Here is a 21,457-nt window from a genome sequence, read left to right as displayed (position 1 = left end):
CATGCAAAACCTCATTCAAGTTTACAAGCTACGTGGACTACTCTAGAGCAAAGAGTCCAAGCTACTGAGAGCTACGGAGCAGTTAAGGGCATGACGGGCAGCGAAATCTGTGGCGCACATTCACTATCTTAGTATCTGCACTGCAAAGAGGACCGGGGCATATTTTAGAGCAGTGCATTGCATCCAAGACTCAAGTTTCTGTGCCATGCTTTGACCAGATAAATCAGATAAGGGGGATTATAGAGGGCAGATTGGGAAGCAGAGAGATGTGGGTAAAGGGACAATGCAACATTCAAGACCCAGCTCCACAGAGTGTATAAGAGGAGAGGGCTGGAGGTCAGGCCGGGTTCAACTCACCCACACCAGGCTCATTCAGGGCACTGTAACGCTCCCGCAGAGCCAGAGGAGTGAGAGTTCGCCGCCGCTCCTCACTGCCAGCCACCTACAAACAAGTAACACACACTTTTTCAATAGTTATACAAATAACAATATCTTCAAATCTACACTTGCTTTAGAATGTGTGCCAGGTGTACGCTAACCATGTAATTCCCTACCTTGACACAAGGTGGCATGGTTATGTTCAGATTACACAGTACGTGCTGTGTATCTTCATACTTGGTGCACTTCCGCAGGAAGGACAAAAATCCTGTGGCATCCTTGTTACTGTCTCTGACCTAATGCAGAATAATGAAATAAAAGACAAAAATATGTGGATAACAGAAAAGTTTAAAGCAAAATGAAGTTATTAAAGAAGCAATGGGCAAAATTAGAATGAATTAAAACAAAACAAATACAAAAAGAAAATAGTTGAAAGCAAGGATAAGGAAAAGAAAGGAGATGAAAAGAAGTCGAGTATTAGAGAAAGTCTTAAATCTCTGGCTTGTGGAACAGTTACATGGACAAGGAGCAGGGGGAAAGCAGTCCACAGGCAGGCGAGTGGGAAAGATTTACCTGCACTTTACCTGGACGTCTGTCAGACCAGACATTACAGAGTGACCGTGAGAGAGAGAAAGAGAGACAGTGAGACACACAAACGGACAGCACGGCCGCAAGAACAGGAGGCAAGCCCACACAGTGAGGGAGTCACAGGCATGCAACATATACCCCACATTGACACTTAGACTACCATAAGGAGACAAGGCCTGTCTGCTGAGACTACACAGACTGTACAACAACAAAGCAGGCAAGTTGAACTTAAAAGCACATTCTCAATAGAACATACTAAACATAATAAAATGTGCTCTGTCTATTTTTAAGTCTAATTTTTAAGTATATAGCAAAAGTCAATACTAAAATTATGCCCAAGAAGTGGAGTAATACTTAAAATCATTGTAATAAATATATAATTATGATTTGTCTGACAGCAAGTATTCAGATGGTGGTTAAATCTGTAATTTAAAAATAACAGATTTTGAAATAATTTCAGAGAAAACTGAAATATGATCTGCTAAGCAATACATGAAGACAATACAAGAGTAACAAGGGACAATATAATAACAAGGGACAATATAACACCAAAATAACAGCCATAATGTTAATGTTAAGCCATAAAAAAAAAAAGCTACTTCAATTATGATTAATCTTGCAGCCCTAACCTGGTCTCAATTTCAAATTCATCACAGTGAATTCATATAACACATTTAAATTTGGTTAGTAAACTAGGTAAATTGTATGAATTGTATACAGTACTCAAATCAACTTTAAGGAAACATATATCATACAAATGCTTACTAGACATAATGTATAACTACTTAGCTCTGGCCTTTAATGTGAATGAAAAGCCACAACACATGTTACAGCAGAGTGAACAAGAAAGTCTATCTGAGAAGAAGACTTCTCTAATGACACAAGTGTTTCCATGCTTAGATGTGAGAGCAGTGAGACACAAACAGACCTTAACAGACACAGGCAGCCTGTTATCTCTGAAGGCCTGGAAGCTAAAGCTCCGAGGCTGTTGTGTTGCCTTCCTGATGGGCACCAGGTTCCCAGAACACTCCAGATGCAGAGGCATGCCCTCCATTAGCTAGCAAAGGTATTACAACATATTAGAGTAGGTCAGTCAATTCTGTTGAGCAGCTAATGCACAGAGAGCATTAATGGATTCAGCTAAAAGCATCCGAAAGTGCTAACATCTGCCAAGACCTTTCCCAGTGGATTCAAGGATGTGTAGAGTTGTCTTCAATTTGTCTTTTAACAGCAGAGGTTTGATTTTGGGCCATAGCAGGACACACAGTCACCATTCTACTGTAACTTTAATTATGTAAATCATAAACAGCCATAGTCAAGTTAATGGACAATGGACAATTAGTGTAGTCCTGATCAGTATTTCTAGATTCAGTTTCCACAGCCAAACAGCTTGCAATGATATTCAAACATACCACATGCACAGTATTTAGTCCACTTTTAAGTCTCAAGCCATTGAATGTAACACCCCCCCAACTAAGGAAATTAAATAATAATTAAAGGCCTGTATATTATATTTTCCAATGTATTTGAGCAAAGCATAAATCATTTTATTGAATACTTGCATGCATAATGTAAGTAAGGAATAACCATTGCAAATAGTTTTGACTGTTACTGATTTTCATGTTTTTAAAACAGCACCTTCAAACAAAAATGTCTCCAGAAGTATACCTCAATGTCTCTACTGCGAGCCACCTCCGTGAAGTTCTCATGCAATTCCAAAGTTTTGTCCATTTTATCATCGGTCATGCAGTAACACCGCAGCCGCCCCTCTCGTGCTTCATTCATTTTTGCGAAAATAACAAACTTGGCCATATAAGGAACAGCCATTAGCTCTTTGTACAGCAGATTGGCAAAGGTTACCGCCTCTGCTGTTCGTGGACAATCAGCCAGCCAGAATCTATAAAGAACAACAAATTATTTTTAACATATTTAACATATTATTTTAACATATTCCATATTCTTATACTGTATACTATATATACTACTATATATAAATGTGTATACAAGAACAATAATTTAAAAAGGGTCACCTTGCAGAGACATTAGTAGTGAAGTTGGCACAGTTATTTGCATACATTAGTTTGGTGGTTCCAGTAATGTCTTCCCACTGAGCTGGAGCTGTCCCACCTAAAAACATAAAACATGTGTGCATGTACACATAGACGGTCACTAATCTGAATAAAGTAGCACAATCAGGCCTGTCACGATAATTACTATACCGTTGCCTTAACGTTTAATAAATTAAACTGAAACATTATTTTTGGGGCTAAATATATATCACATGTATATTTTCATTGTGCTAGCGTGGATTTTTTTGCTTCTTTTTTTTGAAGTAACTTTTACAGTATTGTACATTTAAAATATGTTTTTGAAAGTTTATCCTACTTCAAGGTTATTGTATCAGTGACATAAATTTGTTTCAGTATTATCATTTAGTGTCTATTTTCTTCAGCAATATATCGTACTTTAAAATTTGTTATTGTTACAGGCCTAAGCACGATATCAAACGAAGGTATTTAATTCCCACCTATGACACTGCACAGGAGTCGTAAACTGGTGGTATCTCCCTCCCCAGCGTCTCGAGGACTCTCTCTCCAAGATGGCGGCAGTGGGATCCTCAAGCCGATTGGACGGTGAAATTTGCGCCTCCGAGGTTCAATGGTAACAACTGGGCTGAAAGTTGCCTGGTTACCAAGCTGCCGTGTTAGCAGCTCATCAGGGATTGGTTGGGCCTAAAAAAAAGTGAATAGAATAATGTTATTACAAAACCATTGCAAAAGAAAAAAGGAATAGGGGTTAATCTGCATTCTTCCCTTTTTTAATTAGTTTATGATGATTATTTATGCTTTACATTTGTTTCTGTTTTCATGTTTTTCTTATTCAGTAAAGCACTTTGAATTACTTTGTGTATGAATTGTGTTTTACAACTAAATTTGTCTTTCTTTGCCATAGATAGTATAACGTAAAAGTGATGTCAACATGTGAACAGCTTCTATCCATTCAACCCACAGTCAAAATCACATACAACCAAATCATATTTCACATCTCACCCAACTCAGATCAGTGCACCAGCCTGGTCAGTGTGGCTCACAACTTAAATCTGGCAACTGAGGAGTGAAGAATGGCTGGATAAAAGGAAAACATAAAGAGAGCAGCATAACTTATGAGCATGCATGTCAAAACATCAGTGCAATGACAAAGCAATCTGTTCACAAGTGACAACTAAAAGCAAAACATATGTGTAATGGAAGTAATATTTGCATGCAGCTGTTTGAGAAAATGGAAAAAGTTTTTGCAGATGCTAAAAAGAGTGACAGATGACTACCGGTATGTAACGATCTTGCTTCTCGAGGCTTGTTTACTGATTAAAAGGTCCTATATTATACAAAACAGATTATTGTGAGCTTTAAGCCACATTAGAATATTGTTACCTCATCAAAAACACACCCGGATTTGTGTTTTGTTTCATTCACAAATGACTAATCCTTTATTACTAGTCTGTCTCCATCCCTGAAGTTCAAAATGCTCTGTAACACCTTGTGATGCCATGTAATGGTATTTTTCAAATTAACATCTACCTTTTACCTTTTTTACCTTCAGTAGAAACTGGCAATTCCAGGTCTGAAATCATTCAAATGATTCTAGTGAATATCTATGAAATTTAAAATCACATAGGCAAGGCGAGGAAGGTTTATTTGTATAGGACAATTCCTATATAAAGTACATTGGTGCACTTTCTGTATTACCACATGACATAACAAGGAGGAATAGAGTGTTTTCTGTTTGTGAGAAGCAACTCCACGTATGTTTGTGATGGAAACAACATTATAAGATAGATCCGAAAATAGCATAATATAGGCCCTTTAAAACATTCGTCATTCAAGTGTTGTTTTCTGTGTACATTTGTCCACAAAGAACAGTAATGCTTAATTTTAACTAGAGCTGGGCATTTAGTAATTGAATTGAGATCAAAATTCAGTCACGTCTAATTATCAGTGATCAGAATGGATCTTTTTAATGAAGTGATCTGCAGCCAGTCCTGTGTCAGTAAAAGCATGGTATTTGGAGTTCAGACATTGGATGAAGACATTTGTTAAATTGTATTGATTAAAAGTCTGTAGTATTTATGTTCAAGAAAAGGCTATTTTATTTTGTTTTTGACACAAAAAAATCTAATTAAAAAAAAAAAAAAAAAAAAAAAAATATATATATATATATATATATATATATATATATATATATATAATATATATATATATATATATATATATATATATATATATATATATATATATATATATATTTCGATTCATTGTTTTGCTATATGTCCCAGACCAATTTTTAACTACAACAATTAACAAACTGAAGTAAAAAGTGATAAACACACTGTCTGTGCTCAGAACTGCTTCCGCCACATCCAGCCTTTATGAATGATAGCACAATTTCCACAGTCCACTGACACATTTATCATGGCGACAAGCAATCATTTTGTGGAGGTGTCAACTGTGAAAACCAAAGCGCTGCTGCTGCCCCAACAGAAGCCCACATGTAAGCGTCTGGCACAGACCACTGAGTCAGGCTCAAAGTAAGCTGTTTTAGGATTTCAAACAGCTGTCCTCAATGTTTGGTAAATCACTGCAGACTCTTTGTGTTGGAAAAAAAACAAACAAAAACAAATATTCATGCAGTGAGCAAATGAGCTGCAAAATCCAACAGATGCTGAACTTTTCCACTTTTGAATTTTTATGACTCTAGACATTTTTTGCATTATCTCACTAATGATATTCAGATATTTTAACAATGCATCAGGAATGCGCTATAATGTGCCAGTAAATGTCTTGGTTGGGATTCAAGTCTCACACTAATGGACTATAAAATGAACCACAAAAGAGTACAAACATACTTCAATCTAACCGTGTTTGGGAGATTATATTTACCATTTGAACCATTCGGAAAAAACTTTATTGTGATTTGTCTGACACGAATTGCAATTGTGATTAGATTTAAGATTTATGTTTCAATAATAAGATTCTTTTTGAAGATCACATTTTAAATGTATCCTGAAGAATTGACAAAAAGACTGAAATATGAATAAATGAACTAATACAAGAATCACATTTCATGTTAGCGGAGTCATGTGACAAGCAAGTAATGGTGTGCTGGTGCTTACATTTCTAACATATATTTCTAAAAATCAAATTTCAGAACATGTTTGTACAGATCTAAACTACAGGGTAGCAGTTATTGTTTGTTTTTTTAATGACAGGATATTTTGCTGTTTGTGGGGAAAAAAAATATGATTATGATATTGCGATTTGCATCCGATCAAATTCATCAATTTTGCACACCTCAAAAATGTGCTATATTATCAATTTCTCTATATATCTCCCATCTCCACTCACTAATCACTCAGTATACTTGCCTGCAACCCCAGTCTCACTCTCTTGGTCACAGCGGTCTCAGGGAAGATGGCCTCGACGTGGGGAACCAGTTTACTCGTGAGCCGGCCCCCCTCTGGACCAATGAGATCACTCTCCTGCTGAATACGAGAAACCACCGCAAAGTAAAGAGGGAAGTCTGTGGAGATTATCCTTCTAATTCTTTTCTTCTCCAGCTCCTCTTGACTTTCCAAATCTGTAAATAAGAACAGTTGAATTCAGAAAGTAAGATTTACAAAAGTTAATCAGCACTAATCATACAAACGTCACAGCAATGTCCGGTTACAGTTACATAAACATACATTGCATCCTTGCTAAGGCTCAAAACCATAATTCAACAGTAAAATGGACTTGTATACTGCAAGTACAAGGTCTTAGTGACAGAGAGAAACATATTTCAAACACACCAACCTTCATCCATGCCATTCAAAATGGTTTCCAGCACTTCGTCACCATAACGATTGCGATGTTCCTTCCACACTGAACCATTTTCGCTACGCAGGATCACAAGCTCGCGGTCCCCATGACCAAGCGAAGCAAAGTGGGGGATTTCCACAATGACCGGTCTGATAACAAAAGAAAGAAAAGAAGGTGTGTATAAAGTCATTGCAACTACAATACAACACTGTAACTACAATATTGAACTAAAATGATGATCCATTAATTTCCTGTTCAAAACTGCAGAACTATTACCTATCTATTACCTGTTTATAGTAGCATTTCACTGTAGCAAGCAACAGAATTTCATGTATGTGTTTTATTATTGAAAAATGGCTAAGTGACATTTGTAACCCTGCATGTATGATATGCAGTCTGAAAATTTTAAGAATTGCAAGTAAAAACAGAGCTATGAGATGAATACTGAATTTTCTGAGAACTCAAGCCTCAGAACAATACAAGATCACTCAAAAATGCATGAATAAATCAAAGGTAATACTGAGGGAACTAAGTTATAACATGGTTAAAAGCTTAAGTTATATAAATGTAAATCATGTTACTAACCCAAGGAACTGCATACTGGATGGCCCTAAAGAGATGATTCGACTTGCGAGTCCCTCCCCCTCCACCAGAGGAGGGGGGGTGGTGAGTTTCTGGGGTTTGACCAGTCGACAGGTGATACGTGTGGGAGCAGCACAGGTCCGTGGAGGGATGATGACACGCAGGCCATGATGTCTGCTGCCTCGCATGGAGCCACCACGAGCGTCCACCATGAAGCTCACCAAGAAGCTAAAATACAAGTCACACAGGTAAAGTGATGGTACCCCAGTAGACTAGTATCAGATACTGATAATAAGATTGTATAGATAATAAGATATTAAGGTCCCACACTGTAAACTCTGTCAAAAAAGCAACATCATAATACAGTAACTTTTACTTGGTATGCGACTATCTGTGCAACTATCTGTCTAAGAAACAGGAAGGTATTTAAAACTCACCCAGTGTGAATAGGGCTGGCCACTGGACTGACATTGTCTGAAGTCTCTGTAGCAGGACTGCTCGGGATAAGAGAATCCTCATCATATTCCTTTGGTAAAGGAACAGGGGTGTGCTAAAGTCAGGAAAAATAAACAAAGGCAAAAAATTTGAGGTTTTAAAGTAATAAATCAAACAAACAAACAAACAGAATTTCATAAATACCACTTCTTTTAAACTAACATACCTGATCTAATAGGACTGTCTCTGGAGAAACACATGGTATTCTAGGAATAGCTGGGGAGTAAGGCCTATAAAACAGAACAACAGTATTATAATATTAAAGACATGTATGCTTATAATTTATTCTCATTTTAAACATGATATGGGCATCTTAGACCTACGTTGTGCCCATGCCTCCTTCGAAGTCTCGAAGGGTTTTCTTTGGAGAAAGAAAATCATCATCTTGATCCTTGAAGTCATCAAGCTTTAAATACCTGGCACCATCCATTCCAAGCAACTCATCCCCTTCAGAAAGATAAGAAGAAAATGTATAACAAATTGAAAGGACAAAAACTGAAAAAAGTCAGTTTATTAGTAAGAAAGGATAGCATGAGAGAAAGTTGGGTAGGGTTTTCTCTACTATTAAGAGGCTTATAGGTTTATCATTACATATTGGAAACAAGTGTCAATTTCACTTCAAATGGATTCCTATTAACCTTCCCATTCCTTCACCTTGACAAAACATAGAAATTGCAACAAACTACAAAGCTGAAATTTGAAGCAATGGTTAAAACCAATAACACTGAGGCCAATGAAAGCTGTGGAGTGGTAGAAGTTGACTGATAAAACAGACTAGCACAGTTTCATACACTGCATGGATTGCAAGGCACCTGGTGACAGCTTTTTAGTGAACATGCCCATTAAATATGATATAATGTTATTGTCTTTATACAGAAGAAAGAATTGCAATTAATAAAATATGACTGAAGACATTGAAATGATGTATATACACAGACAAGTCAGGTTTACTAAGCCTGGCTAGGCAGAATGAGATTGTCTTCCATCCAGAGAAATGCAGTACATGACGGCCAGATTGCATAGATCTATTTCTAGCACTAGTTTTGTTGGCACCTTGAAGTGTTTTTACTTAAAAAGACATTTTGCCATATCACTGGGTTTGCTTGTAATCTCCCAGCTGTCTCCACTCGTAGTGAAGAGTAAGAACATGTGCACACAGTTCTCTGCTAGGTGATTACTTTACACCTTAAAATTCTATTCAAACATGGCCAGATTGAATTTCTCTCTATGGAATACAATGAGAGTCATTCTGGCTAGCCAGGCTAATTAACTGGTAATATAACTGTAAGTAGGCACTTGACATGATGCAAATCGTTTCAGTAGGACTTCCGATCTTCAAGTTTGAAAAAAGACAATTGCAACTTAATATAATGTAATGTCCGCTTGCAATTTAATTTAAAAAAGTTCAAGAAAGTTCAGAGTTTAAACATAAAAGTGTTGGAGTCATCAATCACTGAAGGAAACTGTGTTCATTAGGTACACAAGTACATACTGTACTGATGTTGAGTCTGAAATATAGAGTAATTTGCACATAAAAAGAGTCAAGTACTTAAATACAGAGGCAGGAGGAAAGCAAATTGAGGACAAAATTAATTCAAGTGTTAATTTGAGTTTAGCAGCATATTTGGGACAAATAAGTGTAAAAGAAAATCTTCATTTAGAATGGACTGCCCAACAAAGCCCAAAATGTTTTTTTCACAAATTCAGATTATTTTTCTTATGTTGTTGAAACATTTTCAGTGTCTAATGGGTTATGATTATTGCATTATTGTATTGTATTCTTGTATTGTAGAATGTGTAACATAGCCCTGGTATGATATATTGCTATTATAACATACTGACTTAGTTAGGCAGTTTGATGGCATAATTCTTGGAATAAAAAATAATAATGTTATAGACCTCTTGGTAATGAGTCCACGGACACATATGCAGTGAGTGCTGAGGGTAGAGATATGTGATGAGTAAAAAAACACTGACAAAACAATCTCAGAGCAGTTGCAGAAGGACAAAGATTTGTACAATCAGAAGAAGAGTGAACTGGAGTTGAAACGTTGAAAGCAGTCACAGGAACTTAGAAAGACAATTAGTGACGCACACAAAATAATGGCTATTGCAATGAAGGCACAAGTTTAGCAACTGGACCAAACCATTCAAAAATACAGACACAATCCTACCTAACGTTAGCTGGGCAACTCCTACAAAACAAATGGAAAATTATGTTACACAAGTCCTGACAAGAGATACAATTGTGCATTGCACTGTACATTGCAAAAGATTTGATGTGTGCATAATGTCACAACAGCCAGGACAAGCAATCTGTAAATAAATTGTTTTTAGAAATCACCAAAAAATCTTACCTTCATCTTCAGAAACATCCAATATCTCATCTACTGTTTCTGGGAAGCTCATGCGATGTTTTTCTGTGGTAATCTATAATTGGCAGAAATACACAGAAATGAGACAATCTGGCAAATCACTCAAACAGAGAAAAATAAAACTTCTTAATGAAATACTATCTGAGGGAGTATATCAGTGTGCTGCTGATCTCCTCACCATGGAAACGGACTCCTCGGTTACCAGTTTCAGCACATCAATGACAGAGATATAGCCCAGTCGCTTGGCAATACCCAGGGGAGAGGTCCCATTCTAATTATAGAAATATACACATTTATATTCACAGTCACATCAGGGTCAATTTCTACTATATTTATATATATATATTGACTGTACACAGGTAACAATACAATCGGGTATCTCTAGTGTAAGACCATTTTTGAGTATATTTCTACGTAACCACACATGAAGATTGGATATTTGAAGGATAAACGTCTTGTGTTTAATGTAAGTATTTATTTCTACTGCACAGTCTTACTGAAGTGATTTCATTTGGTTGAGCTCCATGTTTCAACAGCAAGGTCACAATGTCAGTATGGCCCTGCTGAGCGGCTTGGTGCAGAGGAGTGTAGCCCATCTGGGAAAGAAGAAAAGGCGAAGAATAACAACAAAGGTTAGTCCTCTATAAGAGGCTATGTTTACACACACACAAAGTCATGTAAACTGCTAGATCTGATTTGAGTAATCTGATTTCTCTTTGATTGTTCACTCCTACACAGATCTTACTCTAAGAATACATTGATTAACTGACACATTTGACCAGGTGTTTTTCATGATCACATTTCTCTTGGGCATTTAAACACACTACAAAAATCACATCTAATTATTGGTTTATTGATTATTCTTCTTATTTGTTGTTTTTACTAGCCATCTAAATGTACCTAGTGCTGATTATACATAAAAAATAAGGGATGTACAGTAACCAACAGCTGTGACAGTAACAGCTTACCCGTGTCTTGCTGTTTACATGTGCCTGCTGCTGAAGAAGAAACTTCACCATTTTGATGTTGCCATAGTGACAAGCCACATGGAGAGGTGTGTAGCCCATCTGAAACAATGCAAAAGACACTGATGAGTGATTTTATCTGTATTGGCATCAATGATGAGCCTAAAATCTGTGTCACATACCCGAGATGCAGCATACACAGACGCTCCGTGTTTGACTAATGCGTCTGCTATACCCACATGGCCCTCCTGAGCTACAAGATGGAGCGGGGTCAGTCCACTCTGAAAGAGAAATTAAAACATGTTCAATTTCTATTCAATATTGAGGTATTTATGTTTTTTATTTCATCCCCAGTACCTTGTTTCCCAGGTTAACATTGGCCTGTTTGGAGATAAGTAGAGCCACCATGTCAGGCCTCCCCTCTTGGGAGGCCAGGTGCAGGGGCGTGATGCCCTGGAGGGACTCAGCATTCGGTGATGCCCCATTCTGCAGCAGACAACTGGCCACCTCCATCTGGTTTTGTTTGGCTGCGATGTGCAAAGGAGTGTAACCATTCTGGAAATAAGGACAAAGGCAAGTTATTTATTATATTGTCTTAGCAATTTATAGGACATACGCAACACAATGCTATTTAGTTGTCCTGTTGTGTTGCCCAGAATAAACTGAAGCAAACTCTATGTGGCCATCTTACTCGGGCAGTGCTGTGAGCGGATCCTCCGTTGCTGACCAGGAGTTTGACAACATCCAGATTGTTGTGATGGACGGCCACATGCAGAGGTGTCAGACCGTTCTGTTAAACAGACGCATGTACACGTATAAAAGCCCACCTCCACAGACATCAGGGCCAAACACATAAAGAACATGTACATATGAAACATTTAGGCTTGTGACTAATCATTTGTGAGGAGAAGCAGATCTAATGTTTATACAGCATAATTGTGCTGCTGTTTCTGAGGGTCAGATAGGAGCACAGACAGCTCATCTCACCTTCCCAGCTGCATTCGGGTTAGCTCCTCTTTCAAGAAGGAGCTCAGCCACATCCACTTTTCCATATTTAGAGGCTACATGGAGGGGAGTAAAGCCTTTCTGTTGAGACAATTGAGAAAGCATTAAAGAAGCTATATTACAATACTACAAAATGACACTCTAACAATGGAAAAATACATTGTGTACTGTAATATTTTGTTAAAATATGTACTAATGTAAACTCGACCTTTGTCATCTTGGTCTGCTGTGCCCCGGCATCCAACAGTATTCTGATAGTGTGGACATGGCCCTCTCTAGCAGCGATGTGCAGAGGGGTGTGTCCTGCGGTGGTGGCTGAGTCAGGACTGGCCTTATGTTCCAGGAGCAGTTTTACCAGCTCTTTATGACCCATTCGGGCAGCACAGTGCAGGGGCGTCTGGTCATCCTGAACACAACACCATATTATGTTTATGTACAATGATAAAATACATATATATGTATATGTATATATATATATATATGTGTGTGTGTGTGTGTGTGTGTATGTGTGTATATATATATATATATATATATATATTTTATTATTATTATTATTTTTTTCTCCAAACAAGTAACAGAAATTCATTTGAAAATATGGACATTTGTTTCATGACCTACCTTTGCCTTTGCATCTACTTGTGCTGAATTTTGCAACAAAAACTGGGCAACTTCACAGTGTCCTGCCCGTGACGCCATATGAAGCGGTGTTTCCACTTTCTATGTAGAACAAAAATGCACAAGGCATGTGATTTACTGAGTGGCACTATGGGTTGTTGTATGTGAACTGAAAAAGTTCTTGTAGATGTAATATTGTTGAAATACACATATAAATCCAAACAAATATATACATAAAGTAGAACAAACTATCAGAATTGCCAAGACTTAGAATGATTTGTCATTGATATGTTGCTCACCACATTGGAAGCATTTGGTGACGCTCCTCTCTGGAGCAGATTTTTAACTATGTTCAGATGGCCCATGAAAGCTGCTACATGAAGAGGTGTGAGACCAGACTGCACATACAGACAAATAAAAGGTTTGTTCAGAACACATACAAACATACTTGATGACCAATTGCACTGCAGGTTTTCAGTTACCAAAGTAGTTTTAGTCTTTATTCTTATTTCATTACCTCTGTGACTGCTTCTAATGAAGCAGAGTGCTTTAGCAGAAGATCCATAGACCGCATGTGGTTTTTCTTGCATGCAATATGTAGAGGTGTGAAGCCATTCTGGAGCAAACAACGTCATCGTTACCATGTGCATCCAAAATAAATAGCTGATTGTATCAGTCTAAAATGTGCTAAAACCATCACGTACCAGAGCCCGTGCATTAGCTTTGGCTCCCTTGTCGAGAAGGACTTTGGCCATGCGGTGGTGGCCACAATGGGCTGCTACATGAAGAGGAGTTAAATGGTCCAGAGTGATATCATCTATTTCAGCGTTGAACTGGAGAAGCTGCCTGACACAGTCCATGTGATCCCCCTGAGCTGCCATGTGAATCGGGGATAGCCCATTCTGTAAGAGAGTCAACACAATAGGATTAGGCTGACACCATATAATGAGCCATCTGAAAGAGTACAGAGAGAGATTCACATTCATACAAGTGCAGTTCAAGTGAAGAACGGGCAGGCCACAAAACACATCTTAAAGAGGTTATCAGACCTTTGTTTTTGCTTGAAGTGGAGCGCCATGTTCCAGGAGAATCTCAATAATGCGAACATGGCCATTCCTGGCCGCACAGTGGAGAGGTGTCAGCTCATCCTAAATGTGAACAGAAAAATAATTTATAGAAAAATGCAAATATCAAAAGACTCAATCAAAGTGTTTTTAGTCATTTGAAAATACCTTAGTTTTGGCATCGATCTGTGCCCCTCTGTCCAGCAGGAGTCGGACCATCATCATATTACCCCTCCGGGCAGCTATATGAAGAGGTGTGATGCCATTCTAATAGAGTAAAATAACATTGTTTAGAAACAAAAAATATCACAGGTATGTAATGTTGAAATAATATTTAATAACCAAACTGACCTTAGGAGTAAAATTTACATTGGCCCCTCTGTTGAGCAACAACTGGGCAACACTCATGTTCTCGTAGTGGGCAGCAATATGCAAGGGAGTGAAACCAGTCTGCAAGCAAGAATTATTTTAATACTTGTACAATGTTAGCTTGTGTTTTTGTCTTATATTGCGCAAAATTGACTCTTGTGAGCTTTTAGCCATGTTTGAATGTTGTTACCTCATCAAAAATACCTGGAGTTGTGTTTTGCTTTCATGTTTGATTAACTTTATTATTAATCTGTCTTCATCTCCAAAGCTCAAAATGCTCTGTTCCATCTCGTGATGTCATGAAATTGTAGTTTGCAAGTTAACAGCCATCTTTTAAATTTAGTTAAGTAGAGACTGGCAATTCCAGGGCTCATTTTATTCAAATGATTCTAGTGAAGGTGTATGGAGTTTAAAAACACAGTGGAGCTCTTGCTGTTTGAGAAGAACTCAACCTAAGTATGCAGGGTTTGTGTGTAGAAACAAAACATAACTCCAGGTATGTTTGTGATGAAGAAACAAATAGCATAATGTGGGCTCTTTGATGAATACGTTACTATACCTTGCTGAGAACATCTGGGTTGGGGTCATTTTGCAGCAGGACAGCAGCCGTTCGTGTATCATCGTTTCGTGCGGCGATATGCAGCGCGGGGAGGCGAACTTTGCCTTTTGTCCCGTAATTGATGAGCAGGGCCACCACATTTTCATGGCCTTGTTGGAGGGCTACAGCCAAGGGAGTGAAGCCATCCTGAAGGAGAGTATAATGAAAGAGAATACAATTATGTTTGATTAGATTTATAAGATTAACCTTAAGTGGAGGTATTAGGGGGTAGAGAGGAGACAGTAACCTAGCAATGAACAAATCTGAAAATGAATTAAGCGTGTATGGCAAGTGGTTACAGTGTGGAATCTATTTTACTCAGATCTTTCAAGTACTTAAAAGGACTATTTCCTTTGGAGTCTGATAATTGCAGTTACATAACCACAAGAGACAAAGTATACTGCAGTATTTAAACATATTTTCAAATACGGAATGTGTAAAATAGTCAGATCTAATGTGAGACTTCTGTTAGACCTAATTAAAGATGTACTATTTAACTTTTCTGGCCATACACCTGTCTCCATGGAGATGTTATGGCTTTTTCACAATATGGCATTAAACATTCATGGAAACAAGCAGATGTTGTTACCAGGCCAAGCTACGGGTCAGATCTGTGGAGAAGTGACACCATTCACAGTGAGAATACATACATGTTTTCAAGATATTCAAAACTGCGAGATCTATCAGTTTAACCTTAGATTGTGGAACATTTCTGGAAAAAGCAATAACATACATAAAACATAACCAGAAAAGTTACATAGTTTATTTTTAAGTAATATTTTGATATATTTTTAGCCTTTGTAAGTTGCACTAGTAAATTTAAGTATAACAGTTTAATTAGGCCAAACACACTGAGTAAATCAGTGTTAATATTCCCCAAAATATTGTTACACAGTTATCAAAGTTTTTTCTTATGTCATGCACGTCTACTTATAATGTATGAGGTGATAATTAAAAACAGTGGGATAGTGAGAAGAAATTCACACTTGTCATACCTCTGTTGGGAGACTCTGATTGGCACCATTCTCAAGCAGGAACTTCACTACTTCTAAATGGTTTTCCTGTGCAGCCATGTACAGGGGACTGAACCCTTTCTGTTAGAACAAATAACAAAAGACATAAAAATAGATAAGTAAACAAATATAAAATGGATATGAGTAATTGTAATTTGTATAGACTTACATGGGACTGTGCATTAACATTGGCACCATAGTGAACAAGTTCAGCCACCACTTTCTCCTGCCCCGCCAAAGCTGCAATATGAAGGGCTGTGTTTCCTTTCTGCACACATAACAAAAACAGAACAGAAACATGTATTTGTATCATTGCTATCATAAGCTCATATTTTCATTCTTTTACATTTGAATCAGTAAAGACAATACCTTAGTGGTGGCTTCAAGTTCTATTCCAGCGTGTAAAAGTTCCAGGACCATTTTGACGTGCCCTTCTTTAGAGGCCAGATGCAACCCGTTTAGACCATTCTGAAACACAGTGAAGATAAATACGCAACTGTTATCAGCGTTCGCATAATAGTTTCTTTGTAATTAATTACCAAGAATTTTGTGTAATTACTCTAAAGAAAAGTTGAGAGATAGCAGAATATGGCAAGGTCAGTTATATCAATGCAATTACCAGTGGAAGACAGTTTTTAATGAATATTTTATGAATGAATTTTAAATGAATGCATTCATAAACCCAGATTGCTTTGAAGGAAAAACTTGAAATTTCATTTTTAATTAGGATATATCCGTGCCTAAACTGTTAATGGACAAGATAAATACTCAAATCAGATTTCATATTTCAGAACAACTATTAGTCAGCAAGTCTCTGGTGCAACTGTAGGACCCATAATGAATATAACATTAAGGGACAAATCCTGTGTTTTACAATAAATAACATACTCAAGTAGGCACTGTGTCGAAACTAGATACTTATTGGAGCAAGTATCAATACAAGTGACATTCACAGGATAGAAAAGAAACCTTCCTGAACAGCTTTAGAATGATCTTCTGTATCACATGTATAAAACCACAAAGACTAGTATACACCCATGGACCACTATGGAACCTCCCTGGACGACTGAGGGATTACACAGATATAAGACCACATGGTAATATAAAATGAAGTACTATGATTTAATGTTGAAAATCACATTCTGTTGTTTATAGAAAGAGTGCTTTTTATGATCGTTGTGGTGTCTGAATGCAACACAATATACTTCATAAGCTTTTGACATTTGACAAAGGCTCTATCATACATTTTCTTGCACTACATTTGATTACATTTAAATATATTTCAACTGTGACATTTAATTTTGTAAAATAAACATCATAAGTGACAAAAGAAAAAGTAAAAAGAGAAATAGAATGCAGTTCACAGCCACTAATGGACAAAAACTAAAACCTGGTTGCAATAGCCTATGTGACCAGGAGGGGTCTCAGTTTCCCATGGTAAAAGCACCATCATACTGCAGTGTCACTCAATTCAAATGGATCACACAACCTCGCTCTGAGCATGCGCACTGTGCCAGGAACCTCACAGTGTACCAAGGGAGAGTCAGTGCATGTTTCACTAATGTACTACGGGATGAAAATGACCCAAAAATACTACCATTTATGTAATAAGCAAATAAAATGTAAATAAAAAAATTATGTTTAATAACTTAAGAGAAAGAAACACAAAATTATCGAAATACATTCAATAAAAATGTGAGTAAATTTAGAGACTACATTAGAGATAATTTGCCATAGCAGTGCAAATAGAATCAAGTTAACAGTCAACAATGAAAACATAATGCTTAAGTAAACTAAACTGATTTAGACAAGGGAAATTATTTGGACACAGTAGCTCACAGATCACAATAAATATAATAAATAACAAAAATACAAATGGTAACAATAAATTCTAAATAAGTAGCAAAAAAGACAGCAAGAGACAGGTGTCAAATAAGGCATTATAAATGTAAATGTACAAGAAAAAATAAAATAGAAAGGTAAGTAATAAAACATAAAATCACAGCTTTATACAGGAGGTCATGCAACAATGATATGTTGACTGACAGGACAGAGGGTTATCCATTACATAAGGGTTAGTTGTTGTACAGCTGTAGGGAGTATTATCTATTACATAAGGGTGAGTTGTTGTACAGTTGGATGGAGTATGGTATGAATGTAGTTTCACTGCCCCCGGTACACACCCTCTGCTCTATACTTAGCTCTACTTTGTTCTCCAGTTATATTTTCTTAATTGGTAATACAAATAGGATTCATTGTGTAGCAATTACTATTAGGGAATATATAAATATTATGACAAGTACTACTATTATTCTTACTACCAACTGAAATCAAATATTTCTTCTTCTTTTTATTACAACTGCAATATTATAAGGTGTAAAAAAATTAGTAGGACAATAGACTGATGGAAGTATAATCTAGGTTTTAATTATTAACGTGCACCACTTTACCCAAAGACAGAGAATTATGGGGGAGAGACAGTCATACATTTTTAATCCTCCTTTTGGTCTTTAATTTTACATCCCTGGCTAGAGCACCACTAGGAGTTCCCCTGTGAGTGCCATGACAGTGGGGGCTTATAAATGTGCTGTTTAAAAATTAGACACATTTTGTTGCTTGCTCAATAAATCATACAAGCTGACAGTGCAAGAAGTAAATTTTTTAATCAGCAAAATATTCATTCGGTCTTGTAGAAGTGGGGATAAACCAAGTGGCTGGTAAGAAAGCTAACTTAAAATAATATTATTTTTCTTCAAGCTATAAGGAACAAGAAATGCATGGTCCATAACTCAGGAACAAGTCACATATCCAAAACATTGTCCCAGAACATATGTAGTGGTTAAGTGGTTTCATATATATATATTTTAGATAAATATATTTTATATATCATTGGTTACGAACTGTCCTCTTACCTATAAAAGCTCACTTTAGAAATAAGGCATTCCTTCAGCGGAACTGTGAGTGCAATAAAGTTTGGAGGACATGTTATCAGCCATTTTGTGCACTGAGTCAGCAGTATTGATAACTCTCAGGATAGAGGGTTACATTACAACTCCAGTAAAGTGCAAAGGCACCATCTCGTAACTTTACTATCATCATTATAAAACAATACTTTGAGTTTTAACATGTATGTGCGTAGTGTATAAAAAACACTTACTTGATTTGCTAAGTTGATATTGATGCCATTTTTGATGTGGTCCAGAGCTTTGTCCAAGTTCCCTGAACGAGCTGCTCTCAAAAAGCTGGTGGCTGCATCCGCCTGTAGAGAAAATAAGCAGACATTTAAACCTAGAAAGAGAGGCAGCAATATACATGTTTGTATTCTAAATACAAAACAATACTGTATAGAGCTGTTGATGCAAGTAACAAGTAACATTTTATATCCACCTTAAATTAAGGTAGATGAAAAAAAGAAAAACAAAAAAGTCACAAAATATTATTCTGTAAATTACACTATTTAATATAATGTAAAAAATGAAGTTTTATACCACTTATTTAATACCGACTGAAGAGTAAACTCAGATCTTTCACAACTACTGTATGATTAACAATGAATGTGCAATATTTTTATGTCCAACGTACATAGAAGCAAGTAAAAAAACAAAACAAAAACATAAATTAAATGTGTATTTTAGTGTATATTACAGAAAGAGTGTATGCAACTGTACACATCTATAAGCGATAATGGACAATATGGATAGAGGTGAAAATGCAGCCTACTTCCTGTGAAGAAAAGACAGGAGGTCGAGCTGAAGATAACTGAACTCAGATGTTTTGGAGATAAAATGGGACGTGCTGGCTTGAGAAGGTTAGGACATACTAGAGCAGTGGGATCATTCTGAGTATATAATCTTTCTGTATGTGCTGCAGTAGAACAAAGAGGGGATTTATAGATGCAGTGAAAGACATGTTAGCCGGTGAGAGAGTATAGGCAGGATTAGATGGAGCCAGGTGATTTGCTGCAATGACCTCTGAATGGAACAGGTAAGGAGACAATAAAAAGGCAAAGAGGAAGTAGGCAGCAAACATATCACTACATTTTGCTGTCATCTAAACTGGGCTAACATGCTGTAGTTGTTGCTGTCTGCGCCCACACCTCCACCGCTCCGTGGCTTTGGCAGACATTCACAGGCGAGTATACATATTCCAGCCACAAGCTCCACTGTCTACTCTCCGAGGAACAGCCCCTGATGTTTGTACGCCCACCTCCCATTTCATTCATCAGCCCGTAGTGTAATATGTCTGACCTGCACAATGAGACGTCTCTTACTGCCCTGGAGGGAAAGAAACACACAACTCTACCAGTTTGAGCAGATCTTGGGTTTGGGTATTTTTTGACAGACTGTGATTTTGGTAATGTTGTAAATGGCCGATAGAGTCTGATACATTTACTTTAGACTTGTGTGAAAATTCTAACCCCAAGTCTATTTTTGCCAAAGCTTTTTGCCTTAATAAATAAATTGTTATCATGTAAACACTTGGTCTGGTGCGTGCAGCTTCAAAGGCAATGACTACATCAGCCTAGCAGAGCATCACTTTGAGTGTGAGTACCAAAAACTGGTCCCTCATGTGCCTCATCAAAACACATTTTATACACTAGCATAAAAATAGACAATGGACAAGTGACTTGCTTATGGACACAACAACAGCATGTACTGGCCTTAGCTGGGATATAACCACACACATTTAGATCAGTAGGCAAACACTATAACTATGTTTATGTTGTTGCAAAGATTGTTTAATACTGTAGAGTGAAGGGCTAGGTTAAACTTAAATCTCCACCTGCCATATGCCATATATGTCCCAGTTGCAAAGGTGTGGACCTTCTAAACATCTTCAATACAACATTCCAGCTGCTAAGCATCAAAGGATGAGATTCATTTTTCTCCTGACCTGATTTTTTCTCAGTCATCTCAAATCTTCATCTAAAATTCCTGCTTGAATTTTTCAGTTCCTCATAACAAAACTAGGCATTCTTCATACTCTATGTTCTTCTTTTTTAAGGCATCCCATTAGTGTGTGATCTGTGATCCATCTCGTTTTTACTTTGAAATTCAGAAGAGGGCTGAGAGCACAAAGAGACATCAAACAGATGGGATTCCTGACGGACTAGAGACTTTACCACTCTCTATGTGGACAGCATACAGAATAGTCCTTATTTTTGCATACAACTTGAAAAGGGATTGCATGGTCAAGAATATGACAAAAAAGTTATAAAATCATCCTTGTACTGCACAAGACTGATATTCAATGTTCAGTATTTACTAAGGATGTCACGATATCTAAATCTCTTGGTATGATATTGTCACGATATACATCTCAAAGTATGATATTTATTGTGCTTTTTTGTGGTGACAAACAAAACTGTGAATGTGCTACATTTTCCTCTTAAAATGCCTTGAGAAAGACTTTAAAAGTGCTTAAAACAGTTATGCCTTCATGTAGTCTGCACTGAAAATGGAGTAAAGGATCATGGTCTATGTAGTTCCCGCTGTTTTTTTTTAAGCTATTGCTGCACCATAACTATTCATTTAAACAAAGACACTTGTAATCCC

The 21,457-nt window shown here is 37.1% G+C and overlaps 1 protein-coding gene across 1 annotated transcript in view; it reads right to left on the bottom strand.

Annotated features, from left to right (window-relative positions):
* The window catches only part of LOC110166366 (ankyrin-1-like), a 67,264-nt gene that overhangs the window by 9,183 nt on the left and 36,624 nt on the right, over positions 1 to 21,457 (bottom strand). Inside the window, exons 4-37 of the mRNA XM_055153398.1 lie at positions 19,060 to 19,161; positions 16,272 to 16,370; positions 16,072 to 16,170; positions 15,885 to 15,983; positions 14,851 to 15,036; positions 14,274 to 14,372; positions 14,091 to 14,189; positions 13,908 to 14,006; positions 13,563 to 13,760; positions 13,376 to 13,474; positions 13,158 to 13,256; positions 12,862 to 12,960; positions 12,452 to 12,649; positions 12,226 to 12,324; positions 11,930 to 12,028; positions 11,596 to 11,793; positions 11,421 to 11,519; positions 11,242 to 11,340; positions 10,771 to 10,869; positions 10,452 to 10,544; positions 10,256 to 10,328; positions 10,073 to 10,093; positions 8,222 to 8,345; positions 8,065 to 8,128; positions 7,841 to 7,953; positions 7,407 to 7,631; positions 6,816 to 6,970; positions 6,389 to 6,600; positions 3,494 to 3,698; positions 2,997 to 3,093; positions 2,635 to 2,863; positions 1,895 to 2,023; positions 555 to 674; positions 358 to 442 (exon numbers count right to left, since the gene is read on the bottom strand). Coding sequence (XP_055009373.1) covers positions 358 to 442; positions 555 to 674; positions 1,895 to 2,023; positions 2,635 to 2,863; positions 2,997 to 3,093; positions 3,494 to 3,698; positions 6,389 to 6,600; positions 6,816 to 6,970; positions 7,407 to 7,631; positions 7,841 to 7,953; positions 8,065 to 8,128; positions 8,222 to 8,345; positions 10,073 to 10,093; positions 10,256 to 10,328; positions 10,452 to 10,544; positions 10,771 to 10,869; positions 11,242 to 11,340; positions 11,421 to 11,519; positions 11,596 to 11,793; positions 11,930 to 12,028; positions 12,226 to 12,324; positions 12,452 to 12,649; positions 12,862 to 12,960; positions 13,158 to 13,256; positions 13,376 to 13,474; positions 13,563 to 13,760; positions 13,908 to 14,006; positions 14,091 to 14,189; positions 14,274 to 14,372; positions 14,851 to 15,036; positions 15,885 to 15,983; positions 16,072 to 16,170; positions 16,272 to 16,370; positions 19,060 to 19,161 — 4,213 coding nt within the window. The remainder of the gene's footprint in view (positions 1 to 357; positions 443 to 554; positions 675 to 1,894; positions 2,024 to 2,634; positions 2,864 to 2,996; positions 3,094 to 3,493; positions 3,699 to 6,388; positions 6,601 to 6,815; positions 6,971 to 7,406; positions 7,632 to 7,840; positions 7,954 to 8,064; positions 8,129 to 8,221; positions 8,346 to 10,072; positions 10,094 to 10,255; positions 10,329 to 10,451; positions 10,545 to 10,770; positions 10,870 to 11,241; positions 11,341 to 11,420; positions 11,520 to 11,595; positions 11,794 to 11,929; positions 12,029 to 12,225; positions 12,325 to 12,451; positions 12,650 to 12,861; positions 12,961 to 13,157; positions 13,257 to 13,375; positions 13,475 to 13,562; positions 13,761 to 13,907; positions 14,007 to 14,090; positions 14,190 to 14,273; positions 14,373 to 14,850; positions 15,037 to 15,884; positions 15,984 to 16,071; positions 16,171 to 16,271; positions 16,371 to 19,059; positions 19,162 to 21,457) is intronic.

This window comes from Boleophthalmus pectinirostris, unplaced genomic scaffold (assembly GCF_026225935.1).
Source record: "Boleophthalmus pectinirostris isolate CB_2022bp ecotype Guang Dong unplaced genomic scaffold, ASM2622593v1 HiC_scaffold_18, whole genome shotgun sequence".
Taxonomy (NCBI): domain Eukaryota; kingdom Metazoa; phylum Chordata; class Actinopteri; order Gobiiformes; family Gobiidae; genus Boleophthalmus; species Boleophthalmus pectinirostris.
This window is presented reverse-complemented; position numbering and strand designations above follow the sequence as displayed.